General features: G+C 37.0%; 1 protein-coding gene across 1 annotated transcript in view; it reads right to left on the bottom strand.

Annotated features, from left to right (window-relative positions):
* ABCB1 (ATP binding cassette subfamily B member 1) overlaps positions 1-12,162 on the bottom strand; it is a 115,207-nt gene that overhangs the window by 57,995 nt on the left and 45,050 nt on the right. The window contains exon 8 of the mRNA XM_054237806.2: positions 7,851-7,975. Within this exon, the coding sequence (XP_054093781.1) occupies positions 7,851-7,975 (125 nt within the window). The remainder of the gene's footprint in view (positions 1-7,850; positions 7,976-12,162) is intronic.

Genomic DNA, 12,162 nt, shown 5'->3' with positions numbered 1-12,162 from the left:
CAATAGCAAAATAAGTGAAGCAATATTTAGCAAACATCTAGAACTTATATTGTTTCATATACAAGACAAAATGGAAGCCATGGAAAAACCTGTGTTTTCCTTTCAAAATCTGCATGCCTCTTCAATCAAGTAATAAAATGAAGAGATCATGTTAGAAAGTGCTAAAAAAGGGAAAGGCATTTAAATCTCTGAACATTAAGGAAGTTTGGAGACAGTTTGCTCTCTGTCCTGACTTTCCTTAGGACTGTTGGAATGACCAACTGAGAGGTTACATGTGAGAGCATTTTGAAAGCTCTGAATTGCCATGTAATACTTTTTGCACTTTAACTGTACAGTTTATCTCATTTCCATAGACGTTTAGTTTAAAAATCAGTGAACTACAAAAATTATTTGGCTTACTGGTATATAAAAGTCCATCATTATTCATCGGTATTCCCTTTCTTCCTTCTCCTTTCTACATATTGACTATGTGTCCTTCCCTCTCTTAATGCTCCCCAACACTTGTCACGCTATGGCTGCCTGGTGCTGGAGTAACAGGCTCTGACCTGGCAGCTTGGACCATCCAGGGTTTCTGGCTGCCTCAAGGGCAAAGAAAAATTAAATTCTTAGCATATCTATAATTCTGAACCATTGACAGCACAAAGGCCTACCCCAAATTAACCAAACCTGGAGAGCACCCATTAATACTTCTTAGAGAAAATATAGGAAATTATACAAAAGGGGCAAAAATGAGAAAATGAAAAAAAAATCCCGAAATAATGTTGGAGTCACTGACAGATTTTATTTCTCCAGTTCTAATGACCTAAAGCTTATTCCCAATTGATAATTCAAATATTTTTGATGTCAAAGCTAAAGGAAATGATGTCTGCAACTCTACCTTCATTTGAAAGGAACAGAGTAGACTACTCTACTTGATAAGAGAGAGAGCTGTGGTGATAAGCCAATGGAGCCCAGAGTTAAAGGAAAATAAGGAATTTTGCAAATATAGAACTAAGGTAAAAGGATTGGAGAAACAGGACGGATTGACTCATATCTGTCTATATTTTCTTAATCACAGCTCCCTGCAGAACCTAGAGCATTGCCTTGCATAGAGAAGGAGCTAATAATTGTTGAAATTAATGAACTTATTTCCATATAAAAGTCATACTTTCAGGTCTTTGATCCATAAAATTCACAATTATATAAATATTACATAGTATAATATTAATTTCCTTTGGAGAACTTGTTCCATTAGTATGTACAGCAGAGCGCAAGCACTGTCTAGATATGAACATGCATTGTTTCTTGCTTTCATGACTACTTTAGGTGCATTACACAGTTACGAAAGCATGCCAAGTGAAATTTACATCACTACCATGTTCACTAAAGATGAAATGTAAACAGAACTTCATAGTGACAACGTATCAACACATCATTAGTTTCTAACCCCCCAAAATGTAAATCCTCAACTTGCCAGTTATCATCTGAGAAGAAAAAATATTTTTGAGAAACATGTTTGAATGATTTATATACACACATGCACACACACACAACACACAGACACATATGTATCTCTCACTTTATGAGATGACCTGAGGTGAAAGGTACACTGGGCATAACTTACATAATAGTATGTTTAAGGAAATTTAATGCATATGTTCTATACTCTGCTATCTCCTTTATTTCAGTTCTCGCTTACCGAGACTAACGTAGAAATCAGTATGATGTTGTCCTACGCAGCCAGAGGAAACATTTGCACAGAAACACAAGGAAGAAAATCATTTAGACATCAGAAAGGAGAAATAAAGGAAAGAAGGGGTAAAGGGAGATGAGACATAAACAATACTCCTTTTCCATAAGGTCTTTGTTGTTTTCAATACAAATGTCATATATAAAACTAGATATTAAAATCATCCATTCCTCAAAAGGTTTGCTATAGAAATGATCATGAAAGTAGGAGTGGCTAAAATAGACTAATGTTGCATAACAAAACCATCGGTATGTAGGAAATATGATTCTTCTTAAATATTATGAAAATATTTATTAATAAGGCAAACCACTTATAAGAGCAAGGAACAATTCTGTTTAAGCAAACAGAAATAAATACTATAGATAAATATATTTTTTCTTTTCTTTTTTTATTTTTTGTTTGTTTTTTCCTTTGATAAATATATTTTCAAGATACATAAAAGGGATAGAAATATTTTTAAATTAAAAAGAACACAACTATTCTATATGATTGAATCAAATTCATTTTAACTTCTGGTTAAATTTCCATTCAAAGAGAGCCATCTTCCCCGCTGTACTGCTAATTTGAAAAGAAAGTCAGATTAAGGCCTCTAGTACTTTGTGTAAAAGCAGAGAAGCGAAGGAGAAGAACTGGAAAGAAAACTGATTATGTTTGGTCTAAGAATAGTCATCAATTCTACTTCCAAGTTATATCCCAAATCTAGGTACCTGTCACCCCTCTCCTGTCTCTGCTCTAGATCAAGGAGATCCTGTGGCCTGGACCACTCTGCCAGCCACCCCACTGGTCTCCCTGCTTCTACCCTTCGACTTCTCACATCCATTCATGAGGCCCAATAGAGGCAGAGAAACAATCTGAAAACATAACGTGGATCCTTATTCCTCTGTTTAACACCCTGAACCACTCTTCTGTGTCCTTGGAATACAATCCTAACTCTTTACCATGGCTCATTATCCCTATATTCTGGCCCCTGCCCACTCCAATCTCCCCTCACTCAATTGAGCTTCAGTCACATAAGCCTTATGATGTTTCCTAGAACATATTAAAGTCTTAGCCACCCCAGGAAATCTGGAACACTCTTCTTCCAACCCATCCTATCGCTCTCCCCTCATGGCATGGTTTTTCTCATCCCTCAGGTCTCAGCTGAGATGAAACCTCCTCAAAGAGGCCTGCCCCAACCACCATATTTAAAGTTAACGTGCCCTCCCCATCATCATCATTACATTCCTTGATTCTTTCAGAGCAATTTTTTTTTATTATCGTACTTTAAGTTCTGGAGTACATGTGCAGAACGTGCAGGTTTGTTACATAGGTATACATGTGCCATGGTAGTTTGCTGCACCCTCAACCCATCATCTACATTAGGTATTTCTCCTAATGCTATCCCTTCCCTAGCCCCCCAACCCCAGACAGGCCCCAGTGTGTGATGTTCCCCTCCCTGTGACCATGTGTTCTCATTGTTCAACTCCCACTTATGAGTGAGAACATGTGGTATTTGGTTTTCTGTTATTGTGGTAGTTTGCTGAGAATGAGAATATAAACCTCTGGTTTACAACTTCATTTATGTCCCTGCAAAGAACATGAACTCATCCTTTTTTGGCTGCATAGTACTCCATGGTGTATACGTGCCACATTTTCTTTATATCTAGTCTATCATTAATGGGCATTTGCCTTGGTTCCAAGTCTCTGTTATTGTAAACAGTGCCACAATAAACATATTTTAAATCAATATTTTAATTTATTTCTTTGAAAATTCCTTGTATTTCTTTGCCCCTTTCTCCCTTCCTTCCATTTTTGTCCATCTTACTATTTTGACTGGAGTTCATACAATATCCTCTATTTCTAATTCACAGCTGAAATCCTAGAGCCCTAGCTTTGTTTAGACCTTTATAAAATAAAACAAAAAAAAGAAAAAGAAAACCTAGAACCTAGCACAGTGCCTGGCATGTTGTAGGTGCTGAATACATTTGTTAAATGAACAAACTTTTAAGAAATGGCCAACCTGAGAAGAACAATAGGCCATCAGTTTGTAGTCTTATGTCAACTCTTGATCTTCAAGCAAAAGTAATTACAGTTCTCCAGGGGAGACTGTCTTTTCAAAGATACATTCAAGTAACTCATATTTTCTGAAGAAATTATTCCATATATAAAATACTTCTTAGAGCAAATATAGAAATCTCTGGATATAGCTGTGTAAGTCCATTTGTTTATCCTTATAATTAAAAGTTGATCACCATTTGCTCTAGGAAAATATTTTCATGTCTAACTTATTAAAGCAATCTCCATCAAATCTGAATTCCTTTAAACTTTCAGTAAACTAAAATGATCAGATTTATCTAAGTTATAAATGTTGGGTTTCACTCCCATAATGTCCACTTCCTTCTTCTCAGGTTTTACTCCATCCATCATTATAGATTTTGTTGCTAATAATGCCCTTAAAAATATTGTCAGTTCCTCAAATTTAAGATGAATTTAATTGTAACAAGTACTGTTATTCTGTTATTTTATAAAGCATTAAGAAAGGAGTTTAATAGGAATTTCCATATGCAGCTAAGACCTAAAGGACTATACCTCAGTATATTAAGCAACACACAGCAGAACTCACATGTCTCAATCTTGGCACCAACCAGGTGAAGGAAGGAAAAAACAACCTCTTTGAGAATCTGGACCACAAAGCAGGACTCATGCAGGTCTGAGTATGAATTTACACTACCAGTGTGGTCCAAAAACAACTAGAAACAGAATTTAATGTTAAGATGGTCTCCGGTTAGCAGGATACCCATGGTGAATAGCAGAAGCAAACATAAATCCTGCCTGAAAGTATTGGACTTCAATCCAGATTCACAGCATTGTAAGATGGCACAGACTGGTAGGTTTATTTCAATTTCGAGATGATGAATTCATTCAGAATTGATGAAAAACTATATATTTTCTATTTGTTCATTCCTGGTTTAAAGGAATGCCATTTATTCTGAATAATGATAGGTATCCAGAGATCTTATTGTATATTATCTTATAAAGCCTACTGAAATTTCTGTGTAGATAATTGTATTGTCTGTGAATAAACTGTGAACAGTTTTCTTTCTGTTTTCCAACCCTTATTGCCCTTATTTCTTTTTTGTTTTCTTTTTTTATTCTTTTTTGTTTGTTTGTTTGTTTTTGTTTTTGTTTTTGAGATGGAGTTTCTCTCTTGTTACCCAGGCTGGAGTGCAATGGCGTGATCTCGGCTCACCGCAACCTCCACCTCCTGGGTTCAGGCAATTCTCCTGCCTCAGCCTCCTGAGTAGCTGGGATCAGGCACGCGCCACCATGCCCAGCTAATTTTTTGTATTTTTAGTAGAGACGGGGTTTCACCATGTTGACCAGGATGGTCTCGATCTGTTGACCTCGTGATCCACCCGCCTCAGCCTCCCAAAGTGCTGGGATTACAGGCTTGAGCCACCGCGCCCGGCCTCTTTTTTCATTCTTACTCTTATTTGTTTTCTTGGTCTTATTATCTAGCACTAATGCAACACTACACAGAAATGATGCTAGCAGACATACTTGCCTCATTCATTATTTGCTTTTTATTTTTTAAATTGACAGACAAAATTGTATTTATTTATTTCGTTCATTATTTTAAGTGTTGAAATGCTTTTTAATGTTTCACCACTAAATGTTTCCTATGGGTCTAATAAGAAGTTTGTTTTTTATTCCTAGTTTTAAGAGTTTTTGTCATGAATTGTATATAATGAATGCTTTTCCTCTTACATCAAAACAAATTGTTTTATTTTAATCTGTTAATATGGTTAATTACATCAACAGATTTCCTAATGTTAAAACCATCTTTGCATTCGTAGAATAAAGCCAACATGTTCAGGATGATTTCAATCTGTTAATTTTCATGATTTCATTTAGCTAATTATTTATTTGTTTATAATTTGTGCATCTATGTTTTAGGGGAAACTGTCCTTTAGTTTTCCTTCCTCATATTATACCTGCCTGGTTGTAGAATCAAAGTTATACTGGCCCCATAAAATGAACTCACATTTTTTTTCCATTTTCTACAACAGTTTATGTAAGATAGAGTTATTTCTTTGTTGAAGTTGTGGTAGAACTTGCCTACAAAATTATCCAGACTTATGATTTCTGCTTGGGTGGGTAGAAGCAGTGGAAAATGGAGATTTTTAACTTTGAATTTAATCTTTTAATGGTTATTGGTTTACTCAGGTTTTCTTCTTAAGGATTTTAACCTGTATTTTTCTAGCATATTGTCTATATCATCAGGGTTTTTAAATTTATTGGTATAAAGCTGTAATTTATAGATATTTTAATCTGTTTCCTGATTCATTCTTTTTTTGTTCCTGATTAAACCTATAAAATATTTAGTTATTTATCAGTCTTTTTAAAGAATTCTTTATGGCGTTGTCAATCTTCCACTCTTTTGCCTTTATTTTCTATTGTTAATTTTTGCTTTAATTTCCTTCTAATATTTTATTGTTCTTTCTCTAACTTCTTGATTTAGATGTTTAGTTCTTCAATTTTCAATAATTTTTCATTTCTTCTACAAGATATCACTGGACTAGGACTCATTGTTAATACAAAATCCTCAGCTTTGGAGAGAGATCATTTTCTAGTCCACAGAGCGGTATAAATTCAGACCCCAACCGCAGACAGCAGTCAGGCCTGAGACTCTAACTTCTATTGTGAGATGTTCTTCCCCAGCTATGAAACCAGGCAGAAGCTGATAAGTTTGGTTGGTCTTCCAATGCTGTTAGGCATATTATTTTTCTGGTCCATTTTTCCTCTGAGAAAAACTGAAAAAGAATTCCAAACTCAAAACTTCATTATGTCTCTGCTCAAATATCAACTAATTGGAAAAATATTTTTCTGAATAATCTATCTAAATAGTATCTTCATGATTTTCTTATTTTATTTCCCTAAATAATATTTACCCCAACTGGTATATTCCCTCTTTGCTTGTTTGTGGTTGTCTATAACCTTACCCAACCCCATTAGAATTTAAGCTCCATGACAACTAGGGCTTTACTTCATTGAATATTTGCTCAGTCATTAAGCAGGACTCCTCATTTTATTACTCAGACATATTTTAAAGCAAAAGCAAAGACCTTAGCAAAAATCAAAATGTAACAGAGTGCTTTCCTTTGAACTATGGCACTTAGCAATCACAAATTATTCTCAGAGGACATATCTTTATATTTGTGAATATACTATATGAACAAGAGTACTCCAAACATATATGCACAGTAAAAAAAAATTATAGAGTGAATAGTCATATAAGTACACCTGAGATCAAGAAAACAGAGCACTGCCAGAACCACAGAATCCCCTGCCATGTGTTCAGTTCTCATCACACAACTACTCATCTTTCCCAGAGCTAACCACTATTCTGATTTCTGAAAATTCCCTCTGTTTTCTTTACAGCTGTACCACACAATGTATAACCCCTTTAACCAATACAGTTTACTTTTTACTACTTTCAAATATATATATCCGTAACATTGAAATGTTATAGCATCAGAATATTATAATTTATATTCAATTTTAAATAAAATCTGTTGCTGCTTAGAAATCAGTAATCTGATTTTTATTACAAATTTCAATAAATTACTATCTATGCTCTCAGAAATCTAAAAAAAGGGAACAGTTGCAAGCATAATACTAAACACATAATATGAAAGATTTTGAACTTTTGTACTAATGTGCTTTTTGGTTATATTTTCATCTTCCAAATCATGTAGCATATGTCAACTAAGTTGGGGCCTGGGGAGAAGGGAAAATGAACCACAGATTGAATTGTCCCCATAGATCTTACACAAAATACTCAATCTTTGAAAATTAACTTAATAGAGGGAAAAAATATATCAGAGATATAAAATACATTTCAGCCTTAGGAAACGATTTTTATGTTATTGCCCATCTAGAAAACTCTTTGAATTAGCAGATAAATTACAATTAGAATTGCAACTTCTCCAAAATATTAGTTATGCTGTAATATATCCATTAAGCTATTTAAGAAAACATATATATGTGAAAAAATGCTTATAATTGACACTGTCAATCTGAAGGGCCTATGAGAAGACAGAATTTAACATTTCTATCCATTTAAAAAAGAAACTCAAACCTTTCAAGTTCTTTCTTTTGTCCTCCAAAGGCAATCACAGTTCTAATTGCTGCCAAGACCTCTTCAGCTACTGCTCCAGCTTTTGCATATGCTAAGAGTTCTTTATCAGTAAATGAAGATAATATCTGTTTAAAAATACAATTTTGGATCATGAAAAAATTTTAACACATTAATTTTATCTTTTGTAAAGTAAAAATAAATATATACATAGGGGTTGCTTATACATTAATGTATATGTAGAACAAAATCTGTGTGTCATCTGCCTTTGGTCATCATGTTCTATTTTATTAGTATCTCTATTCACTTTGTAAGCCACTACCAAATGCTTTTTGAACTGAGATGGTACATAATAAAATAGATTAATTAAAAATGTTATTTTCCCATTGAAAACCTCATAGACCCTCATTTAAAGAAATATAACTAGAACTTTTAGAAGATGATAAATTCCAAAAAGAAAGTCTATACTACATTATAATTATAAACAAATATAGAAAACAGGCCTTATGTAAAAGAAATATGGTGTGTGCTCAACACGTCAAGTGCTAATGATACTCTAGCTCAGAAGTGTCAAGGTGGGAGGCCAGAAGAATTCAGAGGATCAAGTCCATATGGTAACATGACTTCAAGAATGTCTCACATGCCAAACAGTTTCCTCTGTTGGTGCTCTTGGGCAAAGCAATACATTGAGCCACCAAAGGAGGTCTTCATTTTGTGAATGCTCTTTGATCCTTCTGTTTGGTTCCTGACCATTTATTCTGTGGATGGAACAATACTGGATACTTTACATACACAGTTCATTAATTCTTAATTGCATAGTGAAGTGGCTATTTTCCCCACTTTACATATGAGGAAATGGAGGCATAAGAAAGTTAAATAATTTTCTAAGTAAAATATCCAGGATTCAAGCCTGAGTCATAAGGCTTCATAGCATGAATTAACAGCCACCGGAGTAAACCTCTCCCTGAAACCAGCCACTGATGCATGAACTTGGGTCCCAAAGGGCCCTATTATGAAAGTTGGATCAATTGCAATGGTCAAAAGATTAAGGTTACTGTACCTAGAATGCTGAAGTGGTCAACTATCTAAATAAAGATTACACATGACACAGGCCAGGTGTGGTGGCTCACACCTGTAATCCCAACATTTTATGAGGCCAAAGAGGAAGAATTGCTTGAGCCCAGGAATTCTAGACCAGCCTGGGCAACATGACAAGACCCCGCCTCTACAAAAAGTTTAAAAATTAGCTAGGTGTCATGGCACACGCCTATTGTCTCAGAGGCTGACTGAGGTGGGAAGATAGTTTGAACCTAGGATGTCAAGGCCGCAGTGAGTAGTGGTTGCACTACCGCACTCCAGCCTGGTCAACAGAGCAAGATCCTGTCCTCCCCATCCCTCCCCCAAAATTACACACAATCAATTTATTTTAACAATTCTGATTAAATGGAATTATATTCTTTCAATAAACTTCACAGGCATTTGTGGACTCAATCATGTAAGTAACATTGGTCTATTCCTTCCTGGCATAAAAAGCTCAAGATTGTTTGGGTTTTAACACTGGATCTCTCCCTTTCCTATGTGTGAAAGTAAAAGGAGCTTATGACAGCTAGAGGAGGCTGGGCATGATGGCTCATGTCTGTAATCCCAGCACTTTGGGAGGCCCAGGCAGGCGGATCATGAGCTCAAGAGATTGAGACCATCCTGGCCAACATGGTGAAAACCCGTCTCTACTAAAGGAACAAAAAATTAGCCAGGCATGGTGGTGCGTGCCTGTAGTCCCAGCTACTCAGGAGGCTGAGGCAGGAGAATTGCTTGAAACCACAAAATGGGATCGCACCACTGCACTCCAGTCTGGTGATAGAGCGAGATTCTGTCTCAAAAAAAAAAAAAAAAAAAAAGGCAGCTAGAGGAATGGGTGGATGAAGGCAAATGAACACTGATTAACTATGTTATAAATGCAGACATTGTGCTGCATGTACCCAGTCTCTTTAGTACCCACATTGATTCACTAGACCTTCCTGACTTCTAAAAGCAGTCTTCCTGTGGCTGCCCCCCAATATTAGGAGAACCATTCACAGTAGGAGGTCTGAGATAGGGTGGCCAGCACCATTCCTGAACAAACAGATCTGTGGAATAGAGGAGGTTCACAGAACATGCTTTAGGAGTGTTTTTCTGCTCCTTCTGAAACCTCATCGTGCCACAATTGCCCACAATAAAGGCAACCAACAACAGGAAGATCACTTTAAAGTGATACTTTAAAGAAATACTTTAAAGTTAGGAGTTTTTAAAAACATTATTTTAATTGATTATTAATATATCAAGTACCACAATGAATTCAACAAATCTAGCTCCCTTTTATTCCTATGACCTTCCATCATTACAAGCAGACAAAAAATATGGTAGAACCTTCATTAAGTGTGGTGTTTTTCAAGAGATCATGTCTGATAAAAAAAAAAAAAAGACCCTCTAACCTATCCTATTCTCAAGGATATGAAAAGGCCAGGCATGATGACTCCCACCTATAGTCCCAGCACTTTAGGATGCCAAGTAGGAGGATTACTTGAGGCCAAGAGTTCAAGACCAGACTGAGCAACACATGGAGACCCCATCTCTACAAAAAAATTTCAAACTAGCTGGACATGATGGTGCATGACACAGTCACAATGCAGAACAATTCAGTCAAAAGGATCCCTCAGACTACCTTTTATAACCACAGCTGCCCCTACCCCTACCCCTTGCTTCTCCTCCTGTTCTCCATCACTCTTTATTTCTAGCAACCACTAATTTGTTGTCATCTTTATAATTCTGTCATCTCAAGAATGTCATATACATGGAATCAAGTGGTATAGAACCTTTTGGGATTGGTTTTTTTCCACACAGCATAATTCTCTACCGATTCATTGAGACAGCTGCATGTATCAATAGCACTTTCCTTTTCATTGTTGGTTAGTACTCCACTGTATGGAAGAACTAGTTTATTTATCCATTTATTTACCAGTTGAAAGAGATCTGGACTGCTTCCAATTTGGGGTTATTATGAATAAAGCTGCTATATAAACTTTTGTATACAGGCTTTTATGTAAGCATAATCTTTTCCTCTCAGATAAATGCCCACAAGTACAGTTGCTGGATTGTATGGCAACTGCATGCTCAGTTTTATAAGAAACTGAAAAACTTTTTTCCAGAGTGACTGTACCATTTTACACTCAATAGCCAGGAGTACTGCTCAGCTTGTATTTTCCCAACTGGATCTCCTGGTGTCTTCCCTGTAGCAGACCTGATGACCTAGTTTTGTCCCAGTGCTCAATCCCGAGGGGAAGAGGACAAAGCCACAAGCCTGGTCCCAACCCCCATAATTCAAGCACACAGCTCAGGGTTCTTGAGCTGAGAACTGTGGCCTAAACTTGAGTGAGGGAGGAGCACCAACTCTCATCAGAACACTGAGAAGAATGAGGTGTGGATGCACACGTGATCATGGGAGCTGGAAATGCCTCCCTCCCCAAGATTGGTCTGAGAAGGGTGTAGCTCATTTGCTAACCAGTCTTTGCCAGAGACTCTGACAGAGAACACCTAACAGCCCAATCATCTGGCTGCAAGAGGAGTGTGGAACCCTGCAGTTTCTTCACTCACCACTTCCTGAGGACCAGTTCAGGGCTAGGAGCTGGTCCTTGTACTCAGAGACTCCATGCAACTATCCCAGCTTCATCTTTCTTCAGCCTCAGTGTCTGTGTTGGTTCTCTATCAACTTTCAGTGTTTTCTCTTAAAAGATGTTTGAAGTGTGATGGTTTACTTGATATTTTGGTTTCTCTCAGTGGGAGAAGTGTTTCCTGGTTGTGTCTACTCAGCCATCTTGTCCCCTAGCCTATTTATTTAATTTTTAAAAGTAGAGTGTAACACTGTAGTCTTGGGGTCAGCTCTTAGCACTTTTGCCAACGGACTGGGATCCTGGGTTCTCTTTTTTTGTTTTTTGTTTTTTTTTTGAGATGGAGTTTCGCTCTTGTTACCCAGGCTGGAGTGCAATGGCGGGATCTCGGCTCACCGCAACCTCCGCCTCCTGGGTTCAGGCAATTCTTCTGCCTCAGCCTCCTGAGTAGCTGGGATTACAGGCACGCGCCACCATGCCCAGCTAATTTTTTTGTGTTTTTAGTGGAGATGGGGTTTCACCATGTTGAGCAGGATGGTCTCGATCTGTTGACCTCGTGATCTACCCGCCTCGGCCTCCCAAAGTGCTGGGATTACAGGCGGGAGCTACCGCGCCCGGTCCCTGGGTTTTCTTTTATTAAGACTGTCAGGAGAGAAGAATGGCTCTAACCA

The sequence above is a fragment of the Callithrix jacchus genome, chromosome 11 (genome assembly GCF_049354715.1).
Source record: "Callithrix jacchus isolate 240 chromosome 11, calJac240_pri, whole genome shotgun sequence".
NCBI lineage: Eukaryota > Metazoa > Chordata > Mammalia > Primates > Cebidae > Callithrix > Callithrix jacchus.
The sequence above is the reverse complement of the archived record's forward strand: the minus strand, read 5'-3'. Positions and strand labels throughout refer to the sequence as shown.